This window comes from Balaenoptera musculus, chromosome 10 (genome assembly GCF_009873245.2).
Source record: "Balaenoptera musculus isolate JJ_BM4_2016_0621 chromosome 10, mBalMus1.pri.v3, whole genome shotgun sequence".
NCBI lineage: Eukaryota > Metazoa > Chordata > Mammalia > Artiodactyla > Balaenopteridae > Balaenoptera > Balaenoptera musculus.
The window spans coordinates 26,742,035-26,758,729 of record NC_045794.1 but is presented as its reverse complement, the minus strand read 5'-3'; the positions used below and the strand labels follow the sequence as shown (position 1 = coordinate 26,758,729).

General features: G+C 38.7%; 1 protein-coding gene across 3 annotated transcripts in view; it reads left to right on the top strand.

The window, feature by feature from the left end:
* The window catches only part of AMN1 (antagonist of mitotic exit network 1 homolog), a 61,843-nt gene that overhangs the window by 20,759 nt on the left and 24,389 nt on the right, over positions 1-16,695 (top strand). For all 3 annotated transcript variants that reach the window (XM_036866573.1, XM_036866571.1, XM_036866574.1), the window contains exon 2: positions 16,243-16,375. In XM_036866573.1, coding sequence (XP_036722468.1) covers positions 16,243-16,375 — 133 coding nt within the window. The remainder of the gene's footprint in view (positions 1-16,242; positions 16,376-16,695) is intronic.

The following is a 16,695-nucleotide window of genomic DNA, read 5'->3' as shown; positions in this document are numbered from 1 at the left end:
TTTGGTGGTGCTGAATGCTCTTAACTTTTGCTTGTCTATAAAGATTTTAATTTCTCTGTCGAGTCTGAATGAGATCCTTGCTGGGTAGAGTAATCTTGGTTGTAGGTATTTCCCTTTCATCACTTTAAATATGTCCTGCTACTCCCGTCTGTCTTGCAGAGTTTCTGCTGAAAGATTAGCTGTTAACCTTATGGGGGTTCCCTTGTATGTTATTTGTTGCTTTATCCTGCTGCTTTTAATATTTTTTCTTTGTATTTAATTTTTGATAGTTTGATTAATATGTGTCTTGGCGTGTTTCTCCTTGGATTTATCCTGTATGGGACTCTCTGCGCTTCCTGGGCTTGACTATTTCCATTCCCATGTTAGGGAAGTTTTCAACTATAATGTCTTCAAATGTTTTCTCAGACCCTTTCTTTTTCTCTTCATCTTCTGGGACCCCTATAATATGAATGTTGGTGCGTTTAATGTTGTCCCAGAGGTCTCTGAGACTGTCCTCAATTCTTTTCATTCTTTTTTCTTTATTCTGCTCTGTGGTAGTTATTTCCACTATTTTATCTTCCAGGTCACTTATCCGTTCTTCTGCCTCAGTTATTCTGTTATTGATTCCTTCTAGAGAGTTTTTAATTTCATTTATTGTGTTGTTCATCATTGTGTTTTTACTCTTTAGTTCTTCTAGGTCCTTGTTAAACGTTTCCTCTTTTTTTCTCCATTCTATTTCCAAGATTTTGGATTATCTTTACTATCATTACTCAGAATTCTTTTTCAGGTCGACTGCCTATTTCCTGTTCATTTGTTTGTTCTGGTGGGTTTTTACCTTGCTCCTTCATCTTTGCATATTTCTCTGTCTTCTCATTTTGTTTAACTTACTGTGTTTGGCATGTCCTTTTCACAGCCTGCGGGTTCCTAATTTCCATTGTTTTTGGTGTCTGCCCCAAGTGGGTAAGGTTGGTTCAGTGGCTTGTGTAGGCTTCCTGGTGGAGGGGACTGGTGCCTGTGTTCTGGTGGGTGGGGCTGGATCTTGTCTTTCTGGTGGGCAGGGCTGAGTCCAGTGGTGTGTTTTGGGGTGTCTGTGAACTTAGTATGATTTGGGGCAGCCTCTGTACTAATGGGTGGGGTTGTGTTCCTGTCATGCTAGTTGTTTGGCATGGGGCGTCCAGCTCTGGAGCTTGCTGGCCGTTGGGGGGAGCTGGGTCTTAGCATTGAGATGGAGATCTCTTGGAGAACTCTCACCAATTGATATTACGTGGGGCCGGGAGGTCTCTGGTGGTCCAATGTCCTGAACTCAGCTCTTCCACCTCAGAGGCTCAGGCCTGACACCAGGTCGGAGCACCAAGACCCTGTCAGCCAAGTGGCTCAGGTGAAAAGGGAGAAAAAAAAGAAAGAAAATAAATAAAAAATAAGTAAAATAAAACTATTAAAATTAAAAAAAATTTTTTAATTATTAAAATAAAAAGTAATTAAAAAAAAGAGAGCAATAAAACCAATAAACAAATCCACCAGTGATAACAAGTGCTAAAAACCATACTACGATAACATAAAAATCAGAAAGAAATCAGTTGCAGGCAGCAAACCCCAAGTCTACAGTTGCTCCCAAAGTCCACCGCCTCAATTTTGGGTTGATTTGTTGTCTATTCAGGTATTCCAAAGATGCAGAGTACCTCAAGTTGATTGTGGGGATTTAATCTGCTGCTCCTGAGGCTGCACAGAGAAATTTCCCTTTCTCTTCTTTGTTTGCATAGCTCCTGGGGTTCAGCTTTGGTTTTGGCCCCACCTCTGCCTTTAGGTTGCCCTCAGGCTTCTGTTCCTGCCCAGACAAGATGTGGTTAAAGCAGAGGCTGATTATGGGCTCTGGCTCACTCATGCCAGGAGGAGGGAGGGGTACAGTAGTTATAATTGGAATGCGGGGTGAGCCAGCGGTGGCAGAGGCCGGCGTGACATTGCAACAGCCTGAGGCGCACCGTGTGTGTTCTCCCAGGGAAGTTGTCCCTGGATCATGGGACCCTGGTAGTGGCGGGCTGCACAGGCCCCCGGGGTGGGTATGGATAGTGACCTGTGCTTGCACACAGGATCCTTGGTGGCTGCAGCAGCAGCGTTAGTGTTTCATGCCCATCTCTGGTGTCTGAGCTGATAGCCGCGGCTCGCGCAAGTTTCTGGAGCTCGTTTAGGCGGTGCTCTGCCTTCTGTGGGCAGACAGGTAAGGAATCCCCTCTCCTCGTGCACCCCAAAGCAATGGTCTCTTGCCTCTTAGGCAGGTCCACACTTTTTCCCTGACTCCCTCCTGGCTAGCTGTGGCTCATTAGCCCCCTTCAGGCTGTGTTCATGCAGCCAACCCCAGTCCTCTCCCTGGGATATGAACTCCGAAGCCCAAGCCTCAGCTCCCAGCGCCCACCCACCCCAGCAGGCGAGCAGACAACCCTCTCAGGCTGGTGAGTGCTGGTCGGCACTGATCCTCTGTGCGGGAATGTCTCTGCTTTGCTCTCTGCACCCTTGTTGCTGTGCTCTCCTTCATGGCTCCAAAGCTTCCCCCCCACCCACCCCCCATCTCCGCCAGTGAAGGGGCTTCCTAGTATGTGGGAACTTTTCTTCCTTCACAGCTCCCTCCCAGAGGTGCAGGTTCCGTCCCTATTCTTTAATATCTGTTTTTTCTTTTTTCTTTTGCTCTACCCAGGTACGTGGGTATTTTCTTGCTTTTGGTGAAGTCTGAGGTCTTCTGCCAGCATTCAGTAGGTGTTCTGTAGGAGTTGTTCCACATGTAGATGTATTTTTGATGTATTTGTGGGGAGGAAGGTGATCGCCATGTCTTACTCCTCTGCCATCTTGAAGGTCCCCCTAATTTATTTTTTTGGGGGCCACGCTGTGCAACATGCAAGATCTTAGTTCCCTGACCAGCGATTGAACCTAGGCCCCCTGCATTGGGAGTGCAGAGTCTTAACCACTGGACCACCAGGGTAGTCCGACAAGGATATTTTTCCAAAATTTATAGGGATCCATCATATTTCCCACCTTCATGGGCATGGGCTACTGTAGGGGAACTTGGTGAGCAGTTTACTCAACCAGATGGTCATTATCTTCATAGGATAGAGGTTGGGAAACTTTTTCTGTAAAGGGCCGAAGAGAAATATTTTCAGTTTTGTAGGCTTCTGTCACAATTACTCAACTCTGCCTTTGTAGAGCAAAAGCAGCCATAGACAATACATAATAAAGAAACAGTCATGACTGTGATTCAGTAAAACTTTATTTAAAAAAGCAGGCAGCAGACCAGGCTTAGCCCATGGGTTATAGTTTGCTGACTCTGATCTAGAACCAGTTCAATCCAAAAGGAGAATCCAGGTGACTAAACCAAGATTAAGTTTGAATTCTGTAAGCTCCTTTTTGGCCAGGCTGCCACCCAGCTGTACCAACCAGGCTGGCTTGGGGTAACTGTTAGGGAAAAGAAAGATGCATCATGCTCAGGAAATGTCAGAGTAGAATTCTAAAATTTCAGAATAGGTCAAGATAACCCCCCACCCCTTTTATCCTGATCATTATCTAGAAGGTGGCCAAGGGGATGTGAACTCTTTCAGTGGATGCTTGCATTTAATTAAGATGTGTGGACCAGGAGAAAGTGAAGGAGGTAGAGTCAGAAATCTCTTTAGTTGACTTTTAAAAAAATCCATTTATGTCTTGTTGGAACCAGCAGCTTGAGGATGATAAGGGATATGAAATGTCCATTGAATGCCTTGACTATTGGTCCAGTGTTGAGTGAACCTTTGCAATAAGAGACATCATACTGTCCAAATGAATATGGCCTGAAAGGCCAAAAACATAACACATTTTATGTTATGGCCAATGTGGCTTGAGTTGGTTGATCAGACTGGAACAGTGACACCATAACCTGAAAACATATCAACAACAGTAAGGCATCAATGGAGGACCCAAGGCAAGTGGTCAAAGGCTCAATATAGTTAGCTTGTCAGAAGTTAGAGGGGACAACACTCCATGTATTGTGGCCTATTTCACTAGAAAACAAACAGGCAAACTTTTTTTTAAAATTTATTTTATTTATTTATTTTTGGCTGTGTTGGGTCTTCATTGCTGTGCGCGGGCTTTCTCTAGTTGCAGCAAGCGGGGGCTACTCTTCGTTGAGGTGCAGAGGCTTCTCATTGTGGTGGCTTTTCTTGTTGTGGAGCACAGGCTCTAGGCGCATGGGCTTCAGTAGTTGTGGCATGTGGGTTCAGTAGTTGTGGGTCATGGGCCCTAGAGCGCAGGCTCAGTAGTTGTGGCACACGGGCTTAGTTGCTCTGCAGCATGTGGGATCTTCCCGGACCAGGGCTTGAACCCATCCCCTGCATTGGCAGGCAGATTCTTAACCACCACACCACCAGGGAAGCCCAACAGGTAGACTTTTGAAAGGAGGCACAAGACTGGCATGCAGTGGTAGCTTTAACATCAGACACAGATAATCCTTACTTTCCTCGGCCATGATGGTGGATGTGTTGCCATGTCAGTGTGATGATAGATTCCCAGTAGCAATGACAGGGATCTGGGTGGGGCATACTTAATTAACAGCATGAACCCAGCCCATTCTATTAGGGAATGAGCCATTGCCATGTATATCAGCTACAATTTGTTTCTACAATTCACAGTCCTAAAGAAGATTTGATCTTTAATCTACCAATCTGTGGTCTTCCAAGTGGCAGACCAGGTGACTAGGCAATTGGCAATAGTCCAAGAGTCAGTAAAAATATAAGCCTTAATCTTAATAGTATTACCATTATCTAAGGTAGATATTGGCAAACTTCTGTAAGTCTAGACAATGAATATTTTCAGACTTGCAGGCCATACGGTCTCAGCTCTGCCATTATAGTGTGTAAAAGCAGCCATAGACAGTACATAAATGAACAGACATGGCTGTGTTCCAAGAAAACTTTATACACAAAAGCAGATAACAGGCCAGATTTGGCCCATTGGCCATAGTTTTCTGACCCCTGGTCTAAGACAGTGATAACAGCTTTTATTGTATTTACCCAGAAACTGCCTTTGAGGGGACCCAGATGTTGGACTTAGCAAAGACTTAAAGAAACTACTATAAACATGTTCAAGGAACTAAAGGATACCATACTTACAGAAGTCAAAGGAGAAACAGCTTGGCAGTTCCTCAAAAAGTTAAACATAGAATTACCATATTACCCAGCAATTCCACTCCTAGGTATGTACCCAACAGAATTGAAACTAGGTACTCAAACAAATAGTTGTACACAAATGTTCATAGCAACACTGTTCACAACAGCCAAAATGTAGAAGCAACCAAAATGTCCATCACCAATGAATCAATAAACAAAATGTGGTATATCCATACAATGAAATATCATTCAGCCATAAAAAGGAATAAAGTGCTGATACATGAGCATGGATGAACCTCAGAAACATTATGCTAAGTGGAAGAAGCCAGACACAAAAGTTCACATTTATATGAATTAATTTATATGAAATACTTGAAACAGAAAATTCCATAGTGAAAGAAAGCATATTGGTAGTTGCCAGGTACTGGGGAAAAAGAGGAATGGAAATTGACTCCTTAATAAGTGTAAGTTTTCTTTTGGGCTAATGAAAATGTTTTAAAGGTAGATAGAGGTGGTGGTTACACAACATGAATATACAAAATGCCACTGAATTGTACACTTTAAATGATCAATTTTATATTATGTGAATTTCACCTCAATTTCAAAAAAAGGAAAAAAAAAGAAGTAAAGAAAGGTATGATGACAATGTCTCATACAGTAGATACAATAGAGAATATTTATATAGAGATAGAAATTATATATAAAAAAGAACGAAATGGAAATTCTGGAATTGAAAAAGTACAATAACTGAAATTTTAAAATCACTAGAGGGACTCAGTAGTAGATTTGAACTGGCAGAAGAAAGAATTATGAACTTGAAGATAAATAATAGTATGCAATCTGAAGAATGGAAAGAAAATAGGATGAAGAAAATGGAACAGAACCTCAGAGAAGTATGGGATAAGCATGTCAACATACATGTGATGGGAATACCAGAACAAAAGGAGAGAAAGGAGCAGAAAAAAATTCTTGAAGAAATAATAGCTAAAAGCCAGATTTAATGAGAAATATTAATCTACACATCCAATAAACTCAGTGAATTGAAATTAACTCAATGAATTTGTAGGATAAATACAAAGAGATCTAAACACAAATATCATAGTAAAAATGCTGAGGCCAAAGACCAGAAGAAAATCCTGTAAGCAGCAAGAGAAAAACTACTCATGTATAAAGGAAGCCTAATTAGATTAACAGTGGACTTCTTATCAGAAACAATGGAGGCAGAAGGTAATGGGATGACATATTTAAAGTGCTGAAAGAAAAACCTCAACTAAGAATCCTATAAATAGCAAAACCCAACTTAAAAGTGGAAGCAGGATCTAAGCAGATGGTTCTATAAAGGAGATATACAGATGGCCGACAAGCACATGCAAAGATGCTCAATATCATCAGCCAGCAGTGAAATGCAAATCAAAACCACAATGAGCTATTACTTCATAGCCACTGGGATGGCTATATTAAAAAAAGATAGATTAGGGACTTCCCTGGCAGTCCAGTGGTTAAGACTCCACACTCCCAATGTAGGGGGCCCGGGTTCAATCCCTGTTCAAGGAACTAGATCCCACGTGCATGCCGCCACTAAGAGTCCGCATGCCACAACTAAGAGCCTGCATCCCATGATGAAGATCCTACGTGTCACAACTAAGACCTGGTGCAGCCAAAAAAATAAATAAATAAAATTTTTTTTTAAAAAAAAGACAGATTAAAGAAAAAAGATAACATCAAATATTGAAAAGGATGTTGAGAAATTGGAACCCTCACACACTGCTGGTAGGAACATAAAATGGTGTAGCCACTTTGGAAGATAGTTCAGTAGTTCCTCAAATGTTTACACATAGAGTTACCATATGACCCAACAGTTTTATGTGACCCAGCAACTGAGCTCTTAGATATGTCCCCAAAAGAAATGAAAACATATGTCCATCCAAAAACTCATACACAAATGTTTATAGCAGCATTATCCATAATAGCCCCAAAGCAGAGACAACCCAAGTACCCATAAGCTGATGCATGGATAAACGAAAGGTGGTATATACATATAAAGGAGTATTATTTGACAGTAAAAAGGAATGAAGTGCTGATACATGTTACAACGTAGATGAACTTGAAAATGTTATGCTAAGTGAAGGAAGCCAGTAATAAAATACCACATATTTTATGATTCCATTTATATGAAATGTGCAGATACGCTAATCTAGAGATACAGAAAATAGCACCCTGTCTCGATGTGTCCTCACATGGTAGAAGGGGCTAGGGATTTCTGTGGAGCTTCTGGTAGTTCCCTAGGTTGTGGAAGATGGGCAGAATTGACAGTTGACTGCTAATGGGTACAAGATTTCTTTTTAGTGTATTGAAAATCTTCTGGAATTAGATAATGATGATGGATGCACAACTCTGTGGATTCACTAAAAACCACTGTTATATCAGTTATATCTTAATAAAGCAGTTACTCCCCAAATGATCCTTTTTAGTTAAGCTTTTAACTTTTAGAATAAATGACATAAATTTATGTTGATGGTAGAGCATCTGATTTCAATATCATAACAGAGTTGAGGATAATGAGAGCTGAGAGAGTCTAAACTCATTACCCTTCTTATTTCTTGTAGTCCATCCAGTATGAATTACTTAAAATGTGTAAACAACCTAAATAATACATAGTTTTGGAAAACGGGAGTGAAACCCATGGAGATGTGCCACCCAGCTCACCCTTCAGGGGAGGACTTTCTGCCCTCCTGTGGGAGGAGGGTGAGCAGATAGCTTCCATTACTCAGCTCCATCAGAATCTACCTCTGTTGCAGAGCCACCTAGCCTGAGGTCACACTCTTCCAAGAGCAGCCCACCTCAATGTCAAGGATATAAAGTCCCAGCCAAAAATAGAATTCCTGTTTAAAAACTAGTATCTTGTGCATTTATTATGCACAGGTGTATGGTTTGAATTTTCACTGTTAATATCCTCAAGATGGATAGATAATAGTTAACTATGCTTTGGAATTTGTGAATACTTACGAGGTCTGCTATGATCTGAATGTTTTTGTACCTCTAAAATTCATATGTTGCAATCCTGCCCCTAAAGGTATGCTGTTAGTAGCTGGGGCCTTTGGGAGGTGTTTAAATCATGAAGGTGGAGCCTTATGAATGGGATTAGTGCCTTTACAAAAGAATCTCCAGAGAAATCCCTAGCTCCTTCCACCATGTGAGGACACATAGAGAAGGTCCCAGCTGTGAATCAGGAAGAGAGCCCTTACCTAACCATGCTGGCACTTTGATCTTGGACTTCCAGCATCCAGAACTGTAAAAATTAAAGTTCTTTTGTTTTTAAGCTACCCAGTCTATGGTATTTTGTTATTGCAGTTCAACAAGATAAAGACAGGGTCCTTAAGCAGAGGAAAACTGAAACCTTCGCTATGGGGTTTGCGTTCACAACGCAAAGAACACAGGACTCTCATGCAAAACTACTTGTGCAAAGAAGCGTTAACAGTCAAAATTTGCAAAGTATCTAAAGAAAAAAATAGCATGAAAGAAACTCAACAGAAAATAGGAGAATTGACACTTTAAGAACTAGACAATAGAATTTTGAAAAATATTTTAAAACAAAGATATTGGAAATGTTCAAAAACAAAGGAACAGTTATCCTTAAGGGAAGGAGATAGATAAAATAATGGACAGATTTTTTAAAACTTAAAAGCCCTAAGAAAGAAAAATGTAGTCATTGAAATAACCACCTAAATTCCTTTGCATGTTTCATAATGGATGATAGACTGGATTTTGACCAAATCCTGTCTTAAAATAAGACCTACTAGTTTCCCCCCTCCATTCCATACTTTTTCACAGTTAGCTGAGTCTGGGACCCTGCAGGCACTTTTTTTTTTTTTTAACTTCTTTATTAGAGTATAATTGCTTTACAATGGTGTGTTAGTTTCTGCTTTATAACAAAGTGAATCAGCTATACATATACACATATCCCCATATCCCCTCCCTCTTGCGTCTCCCTCCCAACCTCCCTATCCCACCCCTCTAGGTGGTCAAAAGCACCGAACTGATCTCCCTGTGCCATGTGGCTGCTTCCCACTAGCTATTTTACATTTGGTAGTGTATATATGTCCATGCCACTCTCTCACTTCGTCGCAGCTTACCCTTTCCCCTCCCTGTGTCCTCAAGTCCATTCTCTACATCTGCGTCTTTATTCCTGTCTTGCCCCTAGGTTCTTCAGAACCTTTTTTTTTTTTGAATTCCCCATATATGTGTTAGCATACGGTATTTGTTTTTCTCTTTCTGACTTACTTCACTCTGTATGGCAGACAGAGTCCATCCACCTCACTACAAATAACTCAATTTCGTTTCTTTTTATGGCTGCCTGCAGGCACTTTTGAGGTCATCATTACCGCAGGTTGGCCTTATCCTGCTACTTGGAGTACTATTGATAGTAGCTTTAATTAAATGCTTTAAGTGACAAATTGAACAGATTTGGTTTTAGCCTCTGTTGGTCAAATTAATTAAAATGGCTGACAGAGTGGCATACTTACATGAATATTTGAATTCAGCCAAGAACATGTTGGGGTAGATTGTTGGGAGAGGCAGTGCTGTGGACTTGCACATTCTTGCCGGGTATACCAAGAATGCAGGGCCTTGATTACCTAGGACATTTCTCAAGGTTGTGCTTGTAGCAAACAGACTTGAGGGATGAAGTATTTTCTCCTTCCAAAAAGGGCAGGCTTGCTTCAGTTTGATATAAAAATGGTGAATTCCCCCAAGCTCAGTGTTCCTCTCCTGTAATACAACCCACTGCATGGGCAAACATCTATCTGGACCTACCTACATTATATCTGCAGGACTTGGAGGGCATGGGGAACCAACAGAAACATGAAGCTCTGGCTACTGCTCTTATCATGAGTAATAAAGTCCTTTTTCTCTGACCCAGGGATCTCATGTCTTCTGCTAGCATTCATGAAATGGTAATAAAGTTAACTCATAAACTAGTAAGTAGGGTAAACTCTCAGACTCTGCACAGTTCTTGACAGTTGCAAAAATCAATTACAAGAGGGTTTTTAAGTCAAAAAGTGAAAGGCAAAACAATGAATGAATTTTTTCTAGAAGAAAGCATAGGAGACTATTTTTATGAATGTAGAACAGTGAAAGAGTTCATAAACAGAACACAAAAAATACTTGCTATAAAGAAAACACATAGTGGACCTCATTAAATGTACTTCTCTACAACATAAAACATGATTAAGAGAATGAAAAGGCAAACCACAGAATGGGAGTCTATAATTGCAACATATATAATCAACAGAAGGCTCATGTCTGTAATATAAGAGGAACTCCTACATACCACTAAGTAAAACAGTCAACCCAAAAGAAAACTGGACATGATACTTGAACAGAAACTCCAAGAGACTATCCAAATGTATCAATACAATAAAGGAATGAAAATGTGCTCAAATTAAAAATCTGGGATTGCAATTTAAAGCCACAATGCATTGTTACTATACCCTCACTATACTGGCAAAAATTAAAGAGACTGACAATGCCAAGTGTTGACAAGGATCTGGATTCCAGGAACTTTCATTGACTGATGGTAGGATTTTGAATCAGTACAAACACTTTGGAAAACTGTTGGGCATTAAGCTAAACATATGCGTACCATATGAGTCAGCAGTTCCACTCCCAGGTATATACTTGATTGAAACATAGGCACATGTGTACCAAGAGACATGTCCCAAAATATTCATATTAATATTCCTAATAGTAAAAACTTATAAACCACCACACTGTACATCAACAGTCGAATAGATAAATAAATTGTTTGTACAGTGGAATATTATGCAGCAGTGAAAATGGGCATGAACAAACTATACCTATCTACAACAATGCAGATGAATCTTGCAAAGATGTTAGCAAAAGAAGCCAAAGAAAGATGGTGGAGCAATAGTAAAACCAGACTGAATGGTTTTACTGAAGTGAAAAACATCAATATAGATAGAGACATTACTTAAGGGTAAAAGGAATGTTCCACGAGAAGATAAAATGATCATGAATTTGCAACCAACACCATAGTCTTATAAAAAGGAAAACTGTCACAATTACAAGGACAATTGTCAAATTTAGTCATGGTAGGAAACTTAATACACAATATTTTATAAGTACAGAAAGAATACTATATGCTCTTTATGCATATATACTTTAGTATTAAAAGTATAATAAAATCATGGACAGAAACTATTTTTAAAACTTCATGGTAGTAGTTGTTTCTGCAAAGGGAGATAAAGAGAGTCAACCTGAATAGGTGGACAGAGGCTTTAATTTTGTCTGAAATGTTATATAATGGATTTAATCTTATTAGTATTAATATAATTATATTATTAATAATTATATTATTAATAATATTATTAATATAATGTTTTGAAATGGATTAAAGACCTAAACATAAGGCTGGATACTATAAAACTCTTAGAGGAAAACATAGGCAGAACACTCGTTGACATAAATCACAACAAGATCTTTTTCGATCCACCTCCTAGATTAATGAAAATAAAAACAAAAATAAATGATTGGGACCTAATTAAACTTAGAAGCTTTTTCACAGCAAAGGAAACCATCAACAAAATGAAAAGACAACCCTCAGAATGGGAGAAAATATTTGCAAACAAAGCAACCAACAAGGGATTAATCTCCAAAATATACAAACACTCATGCAGCTCAATATCAAAAAACCAACCCAATCAAAAAATTGGCAGAAGATCTACATAGACATTTCTCCAAAGAAGACAAACAGGTGGCCAAAAAGCACATGAAACAATGCTCAGCATCACTAATTATTAGAGAAATGCAAATCAAAACTACAATGAGGTATCACCTCATACCAGTCAGAATGGCCATCATCAAAAAAAATCTACAAACAGGGACTTCCCTGGTGGTCCAGTGGTGAAGAATCTGCCTTACAATGCAGGGGACATGGGTTCGATCACTGGTCAGGGAACTAAGATCCCACATGCCACGGGGCAACTAAGCTTGCGCGCCTCAACTAGAGAGCCCGCGTGCCGCAAACTACAGAGCCCACATGCCCTGGAGCCAGTGCACCACAACTAGAGAAGAGAAAACGCACATGCCACAACTAGAGAGAAGCCTGGGCGCTGCAACGAAAGATCCTACATGCCTCAATGAAGATCTTGCGCACTGCAACTAAGACCTGATCAGCCAAAAATAAATTTAAAAAAAAAAATCTACAAAAAGTAAATGCTGGAGATGGTGTGGAGAAAAGGGAACCCTCTTACAATGTTGGTGGCAATGTAAATTGGTACAACCTCTATGGAGAACAGTATGGAGGTTCCTTATAAAACTAAAAATAGAACTACCATACAACCCAGCAATCCCACGCCTGGGCATATATCCAGAGAAAACCATAATTCAAAAAGATACATACACCCCAATGTTCATTGCAGCACTATTTACAATAGCCAGGACATGGCAACAACCTGAATGTCCATCGACAGAGGAATGGATAAAGAAGATGTGGTACATATATACAATGGAATATTACTCAGCCATAAAAAAGAACGAAATAATGCCATTTGCAGCAACATGGATGAACCTAGAGATTGTCATACTAAATGAAGTAAGTCAGACAGAGAAAGACAAATATATCACTTATATGTGGAATCTAAAAATAGGGTACAAATGAACTTATCTACAAGACAAAAATAGAGTTACAGTCATAGAAAACAAACTTATGGTTACCAGGGGGTAGGGAGAGATAAATTGGGAGGTTTGGATTGACATATACACACGACTGTATATAAAACAGATAACTAATAAGGACCTACTGTATAGCACAGGGAACTCTACTCAATACTCTGTAATGGCCTATGTGGGAAAAGAATCTAAAAAAGAGTGGATATATGTATATGTATAACTGATACACTTTGCTGTACACCTGAAACTAACACAACATTCTAAATCAGTTATACTCCAATAAAAATTTTTTAAAAAAAGAACAACAACTTCATGGTAGTAGTTGTTTCTGCAAAGGGAGATAAAGTAAACCTGAATAGGCAGACAAAGGAGGCTTTAATTTTATCTGAAGTGTTTTATATCTTATGAAAGATATCTGACACAAAATGATAAAATAAATTTTAAAATTCTTGGTTTTGGGTACATGATTTATATCATTCTATTTTATTTTTCTGTATTTTTGAAAATTTTCATTATAAAACGGTAATGTACATAAACTAGCAAAAACTTGTAGAAATAAAAAGAAAAGTTGATTTCAAAATACAAGTATTGCACACTAAGAATTCTATGGATTTAGTAGAAAAAATAAGAACATAGAAGAATTAAATGATACTCATCAATAAATAATCATATACACATAATATATTTGTGTATACATACGCGGAGAGAGATATTTAGACACACATATATAATACACAGAAAGAGAACATTACATCTCTCAGAGAATATACATTCTCTGAATATTTATAGAGCATATACAAAATCAGTCATGTATTTGGCCACAAAAATACCTCTTACAAATTTAAGTAAAAAACAGCAAAATAGACAAAGGATATGAATAGACAATCCTGAGAAAAGAATATCTAGATAGCCAGCATGTTTATGAAAAGATATTAAATTTACTAGTAATTAAAGAAATACGAATTAAAGTAATGAGATACCACTTTTCACCCATGAGATCTTCCAACATTTAAGAGTAAGTCGATCTTAAAAACAGTGCTAAGGGATTTCCCTGGTGGGGCAGTGGTTAAGAATCCACCTGCCAATGCAGGGGACATGGGTTCGAGCTCTGGTCTGGGAAGATCCCACATGCCACGGAGCAGCTAAGCCTGTGAGTCACAACTACTGAAGCCCATGCACCTAGAGCCCGTGCTTTGCAACAAGAGAAGCCACCACAATAAGAAGCCCTCGCACCACAACGAAGAGTAGCCCCCACTCGCCGCAGCTAGAGAAAGCCCACGCATAGCAACGAAGACACAATGCAGCCAAAAATAAATAAATAAGTAACAAAAAACCAAAACAAAACAAAAAAAACAGTGCTGAGTGAAAGACTAAGCAAATCTATGACAAATACCACATACATAAATTAGAAATACATCCATATAACAATCATGTTAAGAGGGCACATAAAACAAAAGGTTACATATTAGACATTAGAATGGTTTCCTGGAGTGGTGGAGGATGAGATTGGGAAATGGACATAATGGAAAAATAAATAAAATGAACAATAATACCTACTGCTTAAGGATGTAGAGGAAAGGGAACCCTCCAACACTGCTGATGGAAATATGAAGAAAACAATCTGACACCATATGTTAACATATCCTAGAAACAGTGGAATTCTCATCAATAGGGGATGACTAAAGTCATCCACACTGTGAAATATTATATCGGCATTAAAGGAGCGTTAAAACCACACTTGATGCTTTAAAGAATTTCCTAAGGTATTATTGAATGAAAGAGGGTGTAGAAAAGTGAGTATACAGTGATGCCATTCTAGGAAACAGTGATCTCTCCCCACCCCCAATCTAACCCTTTCAATGTATGTTTGAGTACATACATACACGTGTGAGTAAACGTGTGTGTGTACAAGCACAGAGAAAAAATAAGAGGGAACATACACAGAATAGGGTGAGGAACTAAATAGTGGAAGGGGGAAGGAAAGGAGAGGGAAAGGCAGAGGCAACCAAAAGAAGAAAAAATAAAGATTGCACTAAAAAATTCAAGTGTATGATCATATTTATTCATGAATGTAAAAGTGTATATATGAGGGAGTATTTGTAGGCAGAAATTAAATAAGGTTTGTATTTATTTGTTTAACATATGAGTGTCTCAGATAGTTGGAATCTCAGGCCACATATGAGGTATGTTGGTCATGTAGGTCTCGGTTGTTGCCTGCTTTGATAACTCTGTGCATATGCAATACTGGCACTAAGTTTATTATCTCTGTGATTTGTACTATTTGTGGAATCTTTGTGGTTACAGTTCTTTCTTGAGTGATTCTAATATCTGCATAATTTTTAAGAAAAATAGTGAAAGCAAGATTGTTGGATTAACAAATAAAATTTGTCAATTCGTAGGCCCTAGTTTAATGTTTACTTAGAAATATGTGACTAAAAACTTGGTGGAAACTGTGTCTTAGGAATTGGAGAGACTGACTTAAGAAAAATATCTTGTCATCAGAATGCATTTTAGTAAATGAGGTATGCTGAGAAAAAGTCATAGAGGAAAAGAAACTTGCCCATAACTGAGGACAGACTAGGCTTTTGCATCTTACCAAGCTTAAGTTGTAAATATTCATATAAAATGTACACCCTGTTTATGAAAGGACTAAGTACTAACAAATAACATTTGGAGGTTCCTTAAAAAACTAAAAATAGAACTACCATATGACCCAGCAATCCTACTACTGGGCATATACCCTGAGAAAATTATAATTCAAAAAGAGACATGTACCACAATATTCATTGCAGCACTATTTACAATAGCCAGGACATGGAACCAACCTAAATGTCCATTGACAGATGAATGGATAAAGAAGATGTGGCACATATACACAATGGAATATTACTCAGCCATGAAAAGAAACGAAATTGAGTTATTTGTAGTGAGGTGGATGGACCTAGAGTCTGTCATACAGAGTGAAGTCAGTCAGAAAGAGAAAAACAGATAACATGCTAACGCATATATATGGAATCTAAAAAAAAAAAAAAATGGTACTGATGAACCTAGTTGCAGGGCAGGAATAAAGATGTAGACATAGAGAGTGGACTTGAGGACACAGGATGGGAGGGGGAAGCTGGGATGAAGTGAGAGTAGCATCGACATATATACACTACCAAATGTAAAACAGTTAGCTAGTGGGAAGCAGCAGCATAGCACAGGGCAATCAGCTCCATGCTTTGCAATGACCTAGAGGGGTGGGATAGGGAGGATCGGAGGGAGGCTCAAGAGGGAGGGGATATGGGGATATATGTATGCATATGGCTGATTCACTTTGGTGTACAACAGAAACTAACACAGTATTGTGAAGCAATTATACTCCAATAAAGATCTATTTAAAAAAAAAACAACAAATATTAGGAATCAGTACCTGTACAGTGTAATTTACTATATTGTATTTGTATTTCAGATGCCTTTGGTGCTTCATGAAGAATATTTCTAGATACATCACAGACATCAAGCCTTTGCCACCCAACATAAAAGATAGACTGATCAAAATAATGAGCGTACAGGGGCAGATAACAGATTCAAATATAAGTGAGGTAAGAGCATATACAAAGAGCATGTATAGCCTGTAAAGCGGGCTATTATATTTTACTGTTTAGCTGTGGTTTCAGATTTTTGGAACAGTGGTTTATAGTAGGATTAATAATAATTTTAAAATATAATAAAGTGTTGGGGTTCTTTTTTTCTCCAGATAACCAGAATGTCCATGTGTAATAGTTTCTAAAAAATCTTCTCCCACTATTCTTTCAGGTGTTTCTCTTGTCTTCATGGTGCCAGCATCCATGAACTCCATATTTTCAAGAAGTTTAAGCTTTTTGATTGAGTACACCTTAATAAAGCTGGAAAAAAATTAAAA